Here is a 16,420-nt window from a genome sequence, read left to right on the forward strand (position 1 = left end):
GTAAGGACTAAATTCCAGAGAGCAGGACTTTGCATTGCTTCTGCACGTCTCTACCTCACTTTGGAGGGAGCTGGTCAGAAACCCCTGAAGGAGCCCCTGCCTCCCAAAGTGTAAGACTGGTGCTATGGGCACCAGATGGACAGAATCAAGAAAGATGAGACAGAAAGGTCCGGGAGCTTGCGGAGAGGGGGGACAGAGTGAACAAGTTCCTGTGAAAGTGAAATGGCCCTTCATTTGAATGCAAATGCTATGTAAAAGCCTGAAGCCCCTTGACGTCAGCCCAGCCATTGGTGGCCCATCTATAGCGGTCTACTATTCACCTGGAAACCGTCGGGTTAGGAAACGTGGGATGGAGTAGTCTGAGGGGCACAGAGGATCTTGCCGCACAACTGCGCACTGACCTACTGATTCTCTGCTGTTTCTCAAAGTTGGGTTGGGGCCTTACAGGTACCTCAGGATGGCTTAGGGAGCTCCTTCCTTCTACCCAAGCCGTCATGTATGGAAGCTGCCTTTTAGAGAAAGAAGCGGGCATGTACCCGGGCACTTTCAGAGGCTCTGGCGGGGGCGGCACCGCCGGAGCGAGCGGCACTGGCGCCAGTGGGAGTCCGCTGCCAGCCTCCAACTTTGCTGCGGCCCCGACTTATGGGCACTACATGGGGTATCCCCATATGTCCAGCATGGATCCTCCTGGGCCGTCGCTGGGGGCCTGGGGCTCACCCTATAGTCCACCCAAGGAAGAATGGAGCGCGTACCCCGGGCCGTCCAGCACAATGGGCACAGTGCCCATGAACGACATGACCTCGAGCCTTACCGCTTTCGGCTCGCAGGACTACAGCAACCTGGACCCCCCAGGCGGCGGAAGCAGCGGCGGCAGCTTGCCAGCCCCGGCCGGCGGGTCACTGGTCCCCATTGACTTGGGCACCGCCGACTCCAGTTCTCCCACCAGGAGCCGCCACAGCCCCTATGCATGGATGCGTAAGACCGTGCAGGTGACCGGTGAGTAATTGATTCCAGTGCCTACACACTTTTCCTTCCTTCGCTTCTCCTCTACTTTTTTGGCTTGCACGTCCTCCTACTCCTCAGGCCTCTCCGGGGAGAGCTTAACTGAGCAGAGTCCTGTGTGGCTGGCTGGTGGATTAAGTACCTCCCTCGCGCGCGCGCGTGTGCTCAAAGCAGCGGGGGCGCTTGGGACTAAACCTACCCTAGGGGTGTTTTTCGCCATTTCCTGATCAATCAAGGGGGTGAGCGCGTGAACAATGGGTATGTTGAGGCACAAGGATCAGAATTCAACCCTGTAGTTGCCAAGATGGGCACACAGATGCAAGGGAAAGCTTAACCGGTGAATGAGGCGAGAGGACAACGGTGGTGTACCGAAGTGCAGGCACTGCTGCTTTCCCGTTCCATTTACAAACCCTTTCCCATCCGGGCGGCCAGATCCCCACAAAAGCTGATGACGCTCAAGTTTGGTTCAAGGTGCTTGGCTGGCAACGGACCCTCCAGTTTAGTCAGGAAGGCCCAGACAGCAAAGCGGCCTCGTCACCCTGGCCTCTCAAGGAAGCTCCAGGTTCCTTAGCTCAAGTTGGCAGAGGCGAGTTGGCCTCAAACCCGTTGCCTTCTTCCAACGTCCTTTCCCCCAATGGAAGCGTAGAGGCAGGCGAGAAAGCTACAGCACTGAGCTGGCACGAAATATGCTACTCAACTCTCACACCTGTTGGGTGTGCACGAGTATCAGCCCCCGCGCTAAGTGGTTAAAGCCCTCATAACTTCAGGCAGGCGTCCCTGAGGTGTAGGGGCTGAATGCTGGTCTGTGACAGCGCGCGGGAAGGCACAACGATCCTAGCCTAATGGCCGACCAGCAAGCCAGTGGGCGACTGTTGGGAGCCAGGGGCGGAGAAAATGGGCGCTCTGCTTTAATCTTGGACGAGGAGAGGAGGGAGATGTTTGTTTTCAGCTGTAGTTGTTCTTTTATCACATTCTTACTATTCCAATCCTTGCTCCCTGTCATTAGAGAAAATTAGTAAATTCAACTCTATCACTTTCATCCCTCTGGGGAGGAAATGACATTTCAATAGCATTTGTCCACAATGATTATGCTCCTGTTCACAGTTCTGCATTTTCTCTCCCCTCCAAAAAGCAAAGGCGGGAGGATGACAAGGAACCAACTAATTTATACCATTAGGAAGACTTTCAGACAGGAGAAGGAGATGAGAACATTACTAAGGTGGCAATCCCAAATTAAAATAGAACTTAAATGTTTGACTTTAAAGTGTTTGGGGGTAAATCCCCCATATTTTTCCAATATGGGGGAGTCACTGGCTAAGTAGGATAGAAAATGAAGTTAGGGTGGGACACTCCCAGAGATGTTATTACATCGAATCTCAAGGTTGTAATTAACATCCATTCACTAAGCCCTAACAATCAGCAAAAGACACAAAAGCCAGAAAAGTAGATGCTCCCAGTACAGGATTATGTTTTGAAACACTTTAGAAGGGGAAAGTCACTAGCATGTTGTTTGGAATAGAGAAAAATGAAAAAAAAGGACAAGACAAAAGAAATTATTCTGAGCCATGAATTTTCCGTTTATGAGAGAAAATATGACAGGTTTCTTTGCTTAAAACTCTTCTATTTGCTTTTGCTTTTATGAGCCAGAGCCTCTCTCTTGGGTAATTCTGGCACCAGAAGTTTAAAAGGGACCTCCTTATTCTGTTGCATCTCCATCATCAGCTAAACTCTCAAACCTGACTTTAAAATGCCACCTCTACAAGATTTTCTCTCCAATTTCTATGTGAAGTTTAAAATTGAATGATGTTGAAACTCCTTTTACTCTTGGCAGCATACCCAAGAGGGTATGATGAGGCTTTATTAAATTCAAACTTTGTTTCATTTGAATGTCTTACAACTAAAAACTACTTCTTTGCTATATTCTTGTAGCCCAAGGTGTGTATTTAGCAACAACTTAAGAATATGATGAAAAATATGGTCATCAGATTATTACTGCCCGGCCTCCCTCCCCGCCCCCCACCCCTGCCAAATTAAGCTGATCACCTCACTGGACCACTCCAGACCAAAATTCACCCATTTATATGCTTAGCACATAGTGGGTGTTAAACAAATATTTGTTAAACGAATGAGTGAGTCAGTTCCTCCTAAATTTTCTACTTCACTCTGTAGTATTACTGAACAACATATGGTTTATGGCTGAGAGGAAAATACATGAACTACCAAATAAAAGTAACACCTTCTGTGATTTAAGTAATCAAATGAAAGTGGTTTTTTTTTCCATTACTGAAGAATGTGTTAGTTAGACCTAAGTTAAAGAAAAAATACACATATTAGGGGGCAATCAGAAAACATTTCGTAGTGACCAGTATAGCATTTGATTTTCTAATAACAGCAAGGGGACCGACACATGGAGTATATGACTGTCCCCTGGGTGATCTGATTTAAAAGTAAGATATTTTTATTTCCACTTAGTTCCCTAAGTGGTCTATTCCAGTACACATCTCATTTTAAAGATTATATTAAAAGGAATCTGACAGAAAAGTTTTTATAGAAAGTTAAGTATTTTTATGCATTTTCATAATTTAAACACTGTCAGTGCATTAGAGCAAGGAATTATGTTTTTTATTCTTTTCTTTTATCCAGAGTTGTGGCCCTGGATGACTATTGGTAAGGTGGTAACCTAAGCAGAGCTGGAGAGAGGTTTTCTTGTTAGAAGTGGGAAAAAGGGGGAGAGGAGGAAGTAACATGGATCAATTCTGATTATGCCACTGGACAACACAGAGGAAGTTATGCTTAAAAGGCATTATTCAATTAGGGCACTTCATAAAATGAGTTCCTTAATAATACTTGAGGCTACTGTCTTCCTTGGTTTTGCTCATTTCATTGGACTTTTAAAAAATGAATTTGGATTTAATTTTTAGCTAAAAGTAGTGAAGAATTACTGTAAGATGAAAAGTCATTCCAGTGAGTCAATTACACAGTACTCCCTACAGAAGGATATTGGTTTTCATCATCTTTACCACCACTGCCACCATCAAACTCCTGAGTTTGGAGAGTGCTTTTCTGCCTAACAGCTATTTCACAGCCAGTCTCTCAAATGAGCACCATTTTTATTTCATTTAAGATAACAAAAGTCATCATATATGATGACATTTGCTTACAAACTCTGTGGGGATAGTGTCCCCTGGGAGATGGGAAGGACTGTATCCATCTTGAATTATGGAGGTTTGTCTGAGTCTTTGGGGATGAGGCAATGAAATCCGCACGACAGAGAGACGGAAGTAGTCCTTGAGTACATCTTAGACTTTGTTACTTTCCTAAATCAACTCACAATAACCTCTGAGAAAAGATTTCCAGTCCCTCACCCTCAGAAATGTCATAGTCTGTGGAAGAAAATAGCTCGAACAATAAAAACAAGTACTCAGTGTTTTGTTGGTGCTTGGGTACGGGAACATGGACATTATGATCTACCAGAAAATGTCCAAATCCCCTTCAATCTTGTTTTGTCATTTAACGGGAAGAGGCTATGGGGTGGAGGGGAGACAGTTCAGGGAGGGGGCACAGAGGAACACCAGGAAATTAGAATTTATTTCTCTTTGTAAACTGTGTAATCAGTATTTTCCCCTAAGCTATGTCTTCGTGGGGTTTTAGGTCTTATCTGCCAGATTGGGGCAACAGACTTTTTTTTAACACTTCTCAAGGCTTTGATATGCAGCCAGGCTCTTCCCCATCCCTCCTTTCTTCGGGAGTTATATTGCCGGAAAGGGTGAGGATTTTCATGGCAAATAAAGAGGCCTGGTCTTGACTTTATTGTCCTCAGAAGAAACTGCAAGAAGGGAATTTATGACCAATGGGGGTAGGGAAGGACCGCAACCTTTCCAGAGTTCTTGAAGTCTGGTTATATTTACTGATTATCAAAGAGCAGAAAAACACAGACACACACAAGTTGAATTTTAACTTATCTGCCTCAAGTTAGAATTTAAACACTCAGCCACTTTGGGATTAGGAAGGGTTTTAGGAAACATGTCTTCAAAGATACATTTTGATCCCAAGATTTGAGGTTCTGGAAATAAATTAAATCTCAGGGTTTCATTTTGTCCCCAAATATACATTCTCTCTTTGCAACATATAAAAAGCCAGACGCGTGGTTTTCTGGGTTTCTGTTGAGATTTAGAAAACCAGCTCAAAATTTGGGCCTTTTAGGTAGGTTAACTGACTGGAGTTCATCATTTTCCTTTTTGCGGGGGTTGGATTTTGTTCAGCTCATTAGTCCATGAGTTATTCAGCCATTTAGTTTAATCCTAAAATATATCTCTCATCTAGAATTTGTTTCTACATTCATGTCCTTTTTTTTTTTTTTTCCTTTCCTGGAGATGAAAGGATGTCTGACATTTGTTTAGTGCTTGTAAATTCCAAACCAATTGGCTGGTGTTCCTGAATGTAAAGAGGGTTCAGGATGGGATCTGATGCTATGTAGCTCCTTTGTTAGGCCTGTGCTGCATCTTAACACCTCAATGGAGTTTAGGGAACCACTCTAAATAAGTCTTTGTCCTACGAATTGCCCCCCAAAACTTTACATCAAAAACAACCAAAAAAGATCAGAAGGAGTTTCTAAAAGCTATAGTGAAAAAGAGGAAGACGCTGGAGGGGGTTAAAGAAATTGAAAAGAAAGGGAAACTTCCTAATCACCTTTGGAAAATTTGAAAGGAGGAATAAAACTCTATTTGAAGGAAGGCATAAGAAATTAGTTAAATGTTGTAACACAAAGCAAATGTTTGGATATCCTTTCAAAGGGCATGGAATATTCACTTTATTCTCTTTAAGTCAACACTCCCCTCCTTCCCTCATTCTCTATTCAGTTGGGAATAAAAAAATTGGTTTAAGACTCCCCCTCCAAAAACCTGGTATTTTTCCTAATAGGTAATAGGTGCTATTCTGAAACAGAATCTGCTAAGTGACAATAAATGTTTCCTTTTAAATTAGTATCCAAACCAAATTTTGTCTCGCAATTATATATAAGTATAATGTCAAAATCCCAGAATAGTTTGCCACACTTGGGTCATTTTTATGCTTCCCAGCATGTTCAAACTGGGGATAACATTTAGCATACTGAACTGGGAGTCAAAGGTATGGGTTTGGATCCCCACTCTTCAGCTCACTAGCACAAAGTCATTTACTTACCTATACTGAGCCTAAAGTTCCTCATCTGTCAAATGGGGATAAGACATGTTCTGCATAACTAGAGAGGGTAGGTAAGAGGCTTAATAAAAAACAGTATGAAAGGACAGCATAAAATTTAATGGGATGTGTATGTAAAATGGATGTTGCTAGTACTGCCAATGCTATTCCCATATGTGAGTGGGAAGGGAAGGGAAATCATGGGTTAAGTATTTAAACATTTTAAATGCTTTGGTGTAACAGTAGGTCAATGGTGGAGTGATTGTGATTTGATTGATCATTTTAAAAGAAACATTAATTAAAGGGATGTTGGTTTTATACATAGAGATGTAGATAGAGATAGATAGATATGGATATAGATATAGATATGGGTATAGATATTTCAGCCACAGATAAGAATGTATTTAATGGAGAAATGGACTTATGACATCTTTGGTTCAAAAATATACCTTTTATACTTTCTTTATACTTTAAAGTAATAGATGAGGTAGTGGCTATGAGTTCTTCAACCAAAACAATCTCCAAAGAAGCAGAATAAAAGTAAACACAATGCTTTCTCCCCTAACAGGGAAAACCAGGACAAAAGAAAAGTATCGTGTCGTTTACACAGATCATCAAAGGTTGGAGCTGGAAAAGGAATTTCACTGTAATAGATATATCACCATCCGAAGAAAATCAGAGCTGGCAGTTAACCTGGGCCTTTCTGAGAGACAGGTATGGCAGAAGTACAACCAACATGTCTCATATAGTCATTTCCATAGGCTGAGGTTTTACAGAGGTCTGTAAGCAGGAATGGAAGAAAAACAGAGGACCAAGATATTCTCCAAGCTCTCCTAAAACTCATATCCATCCTACAGGACCTCCCAGCTTAGTCTCATTGGTCTGTGGGTTTATTAACAATTGAATATGGTGGGCACCATGGGGGTATGGAAGCAAAAGATGGGAGCATAAGAAGTGGGAAGGGATTATAACTCCCATAGAATATCATCAATCAGGTCAAAACCTTGATCTGGTTCCCCAGGTAGTCACAACCAATGGGTGAGGTGGACATTTGCAACCGTGGCAATTATCTGATTCTTATCAGTCAAACTATAACAGTAACTGAACATCAATTCTCCTACCTGAACCCAGTTTTTCTGCTATATACAGTAGGAAATTTAATTTTCTACATAATTCTATGATGCCTGCCTCAAATTTAGCTTACTATGGGTACTCAATGAAGATTAAATTATGGCAAGGATCAACAGTTTTCATTCACTCAGACTTTGAAATTATATAACTATCCAATGTTTTTTTCACTTAAGTGTAGAAGTAATCCTGGAATCATAGAATTCTGGAATTGTAAATTTCATTAATGTATTGCCTTATTCCAAGCAGCTTGCATTTCAACCATGTGTGAAGGCACATTGTATCACTCTGGTCTTTATCTCCAGCAAGAGATATACAGTATTTCATCACTCTTGTTCACCCAGTTCTGTTTTATTAACCTTTTACTATTAGGAAGTTTCTCTTAATGACAAATTGCAATCACTTTTGCTATTTAAATCCCTGCCTCTTAGGAGCGCTCATCAGCATCTGTCATTCTATCATTATTTATTTCTACCTGTGCAACAAAAGAGGTGGATGAGGTGTAATATAAAGAGCACAGCATTCAGAGTCAGTAGCCCTGGACTTGATCTCAGTTTCATTTCATGCAAGGTACTTGCCCTCTCTGAGTCTCAGCCTAATTTTTTTTAACTTGTTAAATGGGCATACTTCACATGGTCATTGTGAGCATCAAATGAAGTGATGCATATGAAAGGACTTTGTAAATGCTAAAGTTGCTGTACAATATCAGCAGTCACTATGTTAACTGCATTCAGCATGTGTCCCATTAAATACAAAACATTTTGTGTTTCAGGTGAAAATCTGGTTTCAGAATCGCAGAGCCAAAGAGAGAAAGATGATCAAAAAGAAAATCTCCCAGTTTGAGAACAGTGGAGGCTCCGTACAAAGTGACTCTGGCTCCATCAGCCCTAGGGAACTGCCTAACGCTTTTTTCACCACCCCATCTGCTGTCCATGAATTTCAGCCTATTGAGATACAGCAGGTCATAGTCTCTGAATAAAAAAAAGTCAAAGAGAAATGCAAAGTGCCCTTCCTTTAGTTCTAAGGTATGAGCAAGGGAGGTGGGGCAGGGTGTAATTCCATGTAAGGTAGTATTCAGAACTAGTGAACACACACAATGGTTTGAAGGTAATTCAGAGGACTCTTACTTTTAGAAACTATCCCCAGAAAACTCCTGTTATGTGCCATGCTATATATCAGTCACCGGAGAAGCTTAGTGTTAAGCTACATAATTAAAAGCTAGAATGACAGGTCCTGGGAACTCTGTTCACAATTTCATAAACTTGCTTGTGTGAACAGACTATAAAAGACAGTTCTGCCAAGAGGCTCGTTTGTGTATGTGTACTTGTGTTTGTTATTTGATGAGGGGTTTTTTAGTGGTCATTTCTAGGGGGTGGGAAGAAGGTAAGCAGAAATTTATCTATTTCTAGCTACCTTTTCAAGTGCTTAATTCAAAAGCTAACAGAATTTTCATAACAAGGTAAATGTTTAAAAAATCATCAGGAGATGATTCTGAATTCGTTGCCACTGGTTAATAAAAATAACAAATAAAAAAGGCCATTTTGTCTCTTGATCATATTTGTTTGACATCAATTATCTCATTTCTGAACTTCCAACTTGCAGTGCCAACTTCAAACCTTGTCAAAACAATGAAATCAAACTAGAACAATGTAGGTCAGCTTGATTGAATCATCAGCAAATAAGCTCTCCCACCCTTCTGTCTTTCCACTCCCATTACTGTCACAGTTGAGTACCAGTCAGACTTCCACAAGGATGGTGTGAACTGGTCTATAGCCCCTCCCTGCTATCACCTTTCAACCTGTTCAGTTTTAACCATATCACATCATGTCAATGCAGTGTAACCCGAGGAGCTGCAGTTTACAGATTACCAACATACAACTTAGCTAAGTAAAGGGGCTACAGTGAACAGAGTTTCCTGGAGTTTTTGGTGTTGGTTCAGTACACTCTTTGCATATCAAAGTGGTCAAAGGCTAGATTCTAAGTATTTTAGAATTGAGATGTTTTAAAGGAAAGGTTGATTAATGTAAAAAAGAAATTAGAGCACAACTTTCTTCTATTTTTCAAGATTTATCTTCAGAGTTCTTAAGAAAATTAGAATTTTGAGCACAACTACCTGACTTTGAGTTGGAGTAAGAAATTTATCCTTCCTCTTTTTATGAAAATTTCAGAAAGAGAGTTTACTTTCTATGACTGCTCCTAAGGATACATCATTTAGCCCTGAAAAGATTTAAGGGAAAAATCCTTCTATCTTTGATATGACCTCTTGGAATTATATTCTTCACAACACATTTATGAGGAAGGTATCAATTGCCCCATCTTACTGGTAAGGAAACTGAAGTGTGAGCAATCAGGTAACTTTCCAAAGACACATAGCAAGACATTGTGGATATTGATGAGAATCCCTAGCTACAAAGGGATCATCAAAACATCCTCCTTGGTCTTTAACGACAGGTCCACCCCACTCCTCTCTATTGATTTGGTATCTGAATATACCATTGCAATTGCACACAGCTCCCTAAACACCAATCAATAGGTAATTATCACCTAGGAATGCAGCCTTAACTCTTTGTTTTTCATCCGCCTTACCTTCCCAGTCAGTGAATTTGAGGCTTCTACTAATAATCTTTTTTTTTCCCCCAGAGGGCACCAAACTGTCACATGACTTTGGGGGGTTATGAATATTCATGAGATACAGAGCTGATTGTCATCCCTTGTGCCCAAGATATGAAGGCCAGATTCATACTGGCAGCATGCCCATTACCACAAACTGTGTTTGTCCCCCACCCAATTATCCCCAACCTCCCTCCCCCTCTCCTTCCCCCCTACTTTGTATCCCAAAGTATGTTCTCTCCCTCTGCAAATCCAACACACCACTGTGGTCTTTCTTTCCTTCCTTTTCTTTCTCTCTTAGCTCCCACATATGAGTGAGTACATGCAGTATTTATCCCTCTGTGCTTTATTTCACTCAAGATAAGTTTCTCCAGGCTCATCCATGCTGTTGCTAATGGGAGTATTTCATTCTTTTTTATGGCAGAGTAGTATTCCATGGTGTATATATACCACATTTTCCTTATCCAATCATTCATCAATGGACATTTAGGTTAGTTCTGTGTCTTGGCTATTGTAAACAGAGCTGTGATAAAGTGCAGGAGTGCAGGTATGCCTTTGACATGATGATTTCCATTCCTCTGGGGATATACCCAGAAGTGGGATTGCTGGATCATATGGAAGATCTATCTGTGGTTGTTTAAGAAATCTCCATACTATTTTCCATAGTGGTTGTACTAATTTACAGTTCCACCAACAGTGCAGGAGTGTTCCCTTCTCTCCACATCCTCACCAGCATTTGTTGTTCACCATCTTTTTTATTATAGCCAGTCTAACTGGGGTGAGGTGGTACTACAAACCACTTCTGAAGGAAATTAATAATCTTAATAATGCCTTACATGTGTGTGATATTTTATATTTTTCAGTGCACTTTTACACCTGTCATTTTATTTGGCCCAGTACCCTTATGAGATATATAAGAACTACTATCCCATTTTGTAGAGATAGCAGACTAGAGACTAGAAGGGTTCGAGTATCTTTGGTAAACCAATTAACTTCTCTTAGCCTAGGTCTCTATATTGTGGAGGGTGGTGGTGATAAGAACAGATCAATTTAAATTCCCTATCTCTTTAAAAAGTTACTGCCTTTCCAGTAAGTCAAAGGGAAAATCTAGGAAGAACACTCAAGTGCATTGAATCAATGAATATTTACTGAGTGCCTACTCTGTGCCAGGCACTGTTCTAGGGTTTCTTGACTCCCCAGACAACACATATTCTACTCTACCTCACTGCTTCTAATAAATTTTGGGTGAACTACATAGCATGCTAATTGGCTGGCAGGCAATCTGAAGAGCTGAACATAGAAAATCAGCATTGAAATTGGACCGGAAGGTGGCAGGAGTGGGTAGGGTTGTTACTTGTCTGCATATATTCAAAACAGTTTTCTCATTCCCAACACCCATCCTCACAAAAGGTAGACCTTCAACTATAGCAGTTGGATTTTCACAAGAATTGCTTTTTCTGCTGTAAACTTTTGTTACATGGAGAAGAGTTATTTTCCTGTTTTTATAGATTCTGAATCTCTGGAATCTGCAAAAAGAACCCTCCCCAAAACGGAGCACATTGCAGCCACTTCTTCTAAGAAAACATGTTTATTCTTTCTGAGACCTGAGAAAAAATACACCCCCATACTTTTATGGCTAGATTATGGTAGTGTATGCTGAAGATAGGCAGAAAAAAGAAGACTAAAACACCAAAGCTCAGAAGCTGCATTCAAAGTAGATTTTAATGAAGATTTTTTTTTTTCTGGTTGAGGCAGAGGCAGGAATGAAAACATACCAAATGGCTAACAGTGTTTATTTAGGGTAGTGGGATTACAGAGGATTTTTTTCTTTTCATTACTTTTCAAATTTATAATGTTATATAATATGAAAAAAAAAAGTTTCTTTAAGAAAATGTTTTTACCCCAAATATTTCTTTAGTTTAAATCAAGCAATTTGCAGACTTTAGAATCCTCCTTGCAACTTATTCAAGTGGTTCAATCTTCCAGTACCTTTCTTAAGGCCCTTGATCTTATCTGAGAGTTGTTTGTGTGGAGCTGCAAAGAAAGTTCTTTTGGAGGATCTGGCTTTTTTTTTTTTTTTTCTGAGGAGGAAGGAAGCAAGGTCCAAGGAAAGTTTTCCACTCTTGGCTCAGATACAGAGACTCTGGCTGCTTTTCTTGGTTGGAACATTTTGATACTGCCAAGCCAAGTCAAGAAGGGAAGGACGGGCCAACAAGGGAGAGAGTGGTGGAAGGGAGAGCTATATTATAACAGGGTATGAGGAACATTTGGGGGATGGTAGATATGTTTACTATCTTAATTTTAGTGATTTCATGAGTGTATACATATGTCAAAACTCATCAACTTTTATACTTTAAATGTGAGAAGCTCCTTGTATGTCAATTATGCATTAAGAAAAACAAAATAAAACACAGCAGAGTGGTTGCAACACTGATAACAAAAAAGAAGGGAAGGGATTGCTAAAGGATTTAATCTATGAAAACAGTCACTTTATGTAAACTAGGTTCAGCCCCCCAGGTAGGGATCACTTGCTTCTGTATTTATGTCTGAATGTGCTACTAAGGAGGGATGCCAAAAATTGATAATCATGGGAATGGGTTTGGAGGGTACAGGGAGACTGATTATGTAAGCATTGAATCTTCAAAGTGACAATTCAAACCAAAGATGTGCCCTACTATGTGTCTTAGGAACAATATTTGTCAGTTGGTAGTAAAAGTAGATGGTATGGTATAAGAAGCACTGAACTGGAAAATGAGACCTAAGTCTAGTTCAAGTTTTAGCTAATTCTGAAACTAAATAGCTATGCAATTTTTGGTTGTCACTTCACCAATAAGGGTCTCTGTTTCATTTGTAAAATCTGAAGATTTGACTTGAATTTAAGGGCTTATTTCAGCTTTAATTTCTACTTGATGTCTTGGGAAGACCCCATATATTTTCCCCCTTCCTCACCATTCACACAAAATAAAACATACTCAGGCTCACACATGTGCGCACGCGCGCGCACACACACACACACACACACACACACACACACACACACACACACACACACACACACACACACACCTCTTGGTTTTCCAGGGCTTAAAATACACTGTTGGGAGATTGAGTGCTTTGGTCTCAAAGACTTTTTCTGTCTTACAGAGTTTACCATGGGGACTTACCCTTTCAGAATCCCTGTGTCTCCATCTATAAAATGTGGATCTTGAGCTTAATCTTACCAATCTCTGAAATTCTAGGTCTGTGGGTCTCTAATTAAAATACAAATGTCACTGGAAGAGGAAGGCATTTAAGCTGCTACCAGTCATTTTTTCTAATACCCTTCCAACTAGAAAAACCTTGGAAACACCTGGCTCTCAGTAGATCACAGGTGAATGTCCCCCCAAATAGGAAAGCAGACTCTGAGACAGGAGAAGGATATCACAAAATAACAAACTCAAATTTCTTGGACTTTAGAAGTTTGCATTTAGTTGTACTTGTCCACACACACATTTATGATTCTCCCCTATGGATGAGGAAAGCAGTAAGTCAAATCTCTTCCAGGGAAAATGGGAAAAATTCTCCTCTCTCTTCTTCTGCTTAGTGTCTCCTGACTCTGCTGGTGTGATGAAATAAAAGTGAATGCAAAATGGAGCCTGTAACAGGTTGAGCGGTTGCTCCCCAAAAGACATCTCCACATCTTAATTCTCAAAATTTTGAATAATAGCTTATATCACAAAAGAGTAAATCTTATATGACAAAAGATGTGATTAGATTAAGGAACTTGAGAGGAGGATCTTATTCTGATTATCTGGGTGGGCCCTACATATAATCAATCATGGGTCTGCCTTTATAAGATAGAGGAAGAATGATATTACAAAGAGAAGAAGAGGAGGCAATATAAACTTGGAGTGGTGCGTCCAAAACCCAAGGAAGGCCTAGAGCCATGAGAAGCTGGAAGAGGCAATAAACAGATTTTTCCCTAAAGTATCTGGAAACAGTGGCTTTGCTGACACCTAGGTTTTGTCCTTCTGGCTTCCAGAAGTATGAAAATATATATTTCTGTTGTTTTAAGCCACCAAGTTTATGGAAATTTGTTATGGCAGCCACAGGAAATGAATACAGAGCCTTTGCCAAGGGTAAATAAGTCATCAACCTCCCTCCTTTCCATAAAATGTTTAGTCAAGAAAAAAATCAACCTTGCAGCAATGCCAGCAAAAATGGCAGAGTAGGCAGCTCCAAGGGTCTATTCCTTCACAGATCTAGAAGATGGTCTTTTCAAACTAACCCAGGCAGAAAAAAGAATTTAAAATAATGAAGAAAATCTAAGAGAGATAGCAGACAACCTCAAGTGCTCGGACATCCAAATTGTGGGAATTCCAGAAGGGAGGAGAAAGAAAAAGGTATTGAAAACCAACTCAAGAAAATAATAACAGAAAACTTCCCAGGAGTGAGGAGAGATGCAGACATTCAGATCCAGGAAGCTCAAAGGTCCCTAAACAGATTCAATTCAAAAAGATCCTCTCCAAGACACTCTGTAGTCAAATTTGCAAAGGTCAAAGAAAAAGAGAAATCTAAAGCCAGCAAGAGAAAAGTGCCAAGTCATCCATAAGGAAACCCCTATCAGACTAACAGCAGACTTCTCAACTGAAACCTTATAGGCCAGAAGAAAGTGGAATGATATATTCAAAACACTAAAAGAAAAAAATTGCCAGCCAAGAATTATTTACCCAGCAAGGCTCTCCTTCAGATATGGGGGGAGAAAATAGTGTATTTCTCAGACTAACAAAAATTGTGGGAGTTCACAACCAGCCATGCAAGAAATTCTCAAGGGAGTACTTCATCTGGAATCTAAATAATGATGATCACTATCATGAATACGCAAGAAAGAGCAAAACCCAATGTTAAAACAAAAATGCCAGTGAGAAAGGGAAAGAAGCTAAAACATGCCACCTCAAATTTCCACCTAACATTGAAGAAGAGAAATAAAAGGGGAAGTAATGATCAAAACATATTTAAATCTTCTAAACAAAAAGCAATTAAATGAAAGGTATTAAACACTACCTGTCAATAACTACCCTAAATGTGAATAGATTAAACTCCCCATTCAAAAGACACAGACTGATTGATTGGATTAAAAAGCTAGACTCAAGAACATGCTGTCTTCAAGAGACCCACTTCAGCTGTAGAGACACACACAGACAAAAAGTAAAGGGATAGCAAAAGATATACCATGCAAATGGAAACCAAAAATAATAAAATAGACTTTAAACCAAAAAAACATAAAAAGAGACAAAGAAGGCCACTATACAATGATAAAAGGATCTATCCAGTGAGAAGACATAACATCATAAATATGTATACATCCAATACTGGAGCACCCAGATATATAAAGCAAACACTCTTAGACCTAAAGAAAGAAATAGGCCCTAATACATTAATAGTGGGTGATCTGAACACCCCTCTCTCAGTATGGAACAGATCTTCCAGGCAACAAATCAACAAAGAGACACAGGACTTAAACTACACCTTAGACCAAATGGACCTGGCAGATATATACAGAACATTTCACCCAACAACAAAAGAATATACTTTCTTCTCATCACACATGGAACATTCTCCAGGATATAACACATATTAGGTCACAAACCTAGTCTCAGCTAATTTAAAAAAAATGAAATCATTCCAAGTATCTTTTCAGACCACAATGGACTAAAACTGCAAATCAATAACAAGGAAAACTCTAGAAACTATATAAATACATGGAAACTAAACAATATGGTCCTGAATGACCTATGGTCCCAAGAAGAAATTAAATAGGAAATCAAAAAATTTCTTGAAACTAATGAAAATAAAGACACATCATACCAAAACCTGTGGGATACTGCAAAAGCAGAACTAAGAGGGAAATTTACTGCAATAAATGCTTACATCAAAAGAATGGAAAGACAATATAAACAACCTAATTCTATACCTCAAAAAACTAGAAAAACAACAACAATCCAATCCTAAAGGTAGTAGGTGGAAAGAAACAATTAAGATCCAAGCAGAACTAAGAGAAATAGAGATGCAAAAAACAATAGAAAAGATCAATGAAATAAAAAGTTGTTTTTTTTTTCTTGGAAGATAAATAAAGTAGACAAACCATTAGCTAAGTTAACAAATAAAAAAAATAAAATAAAGAAGAGAGAAGACCCAAATAACAAATACCAGAAATGAAAAGGGAGACATTACAACCAATACCACAGAAACATGAAGAATCATTAGAGAGTACTATAAACAACTGTATGACAACAAATATGAAAACCTGGAAGATATGAACAAGTTTCTGGACACATACAATATATCCAGACTGAACCAAGAAGAGACAGAAAACCTGAACAGACCAATAACAAGCAACAAAAATGAAGAGGTACAGCAACCTTCTAACAAAGAAAAGCCCGGGTCTGGATGGCTTTATAGCTGAATTCTATTAAACTTTTCAAGAGGAATTAATATCAATTCTCCTCAAACTATTCCAAAA

At 39.8% G+C, this 16,420-nt stretch overlaps 1 protein-coding gene across 1 annotated transcript; it reads left to right on the forward strand.

The window, feature by feature from the left end:
* Positions 1–494: 494 nt before the first annotated feature.
* On the forward strand, positions 495–8,287 carry CDX4 (caudal type homeobox 4). Its single transcript, XM_063082956.1, has 3 exons — positions 495–996; positions 6,749–6,894; positions 8,081–8,287. Exons 1-3 carry the CDS (start codon positions 495–497, stop codon positions 8,285–8,287), a joined length of 855 nt encoding a protein of 284 aa, XP_062939026.1.
* The last annotated feature ends 8,133 nt before the right edge of the window (positions 8,288–16,420 follow it).

The sequence above is a fragment of the Cynocephalus volans genome, chromosome X, assembly GCF_027409185.1.
Source record: "Cynocephalus volans isolate mCynVol1 chromosome X, mCynVol1.pri, whole genome shotgun sequence".
NCBI lineage: Eukaryota > Metazoa > Chordata > Mammalia > Dermoptera > Cynocephalidae > Cynocephalus > Cynocephalus volans.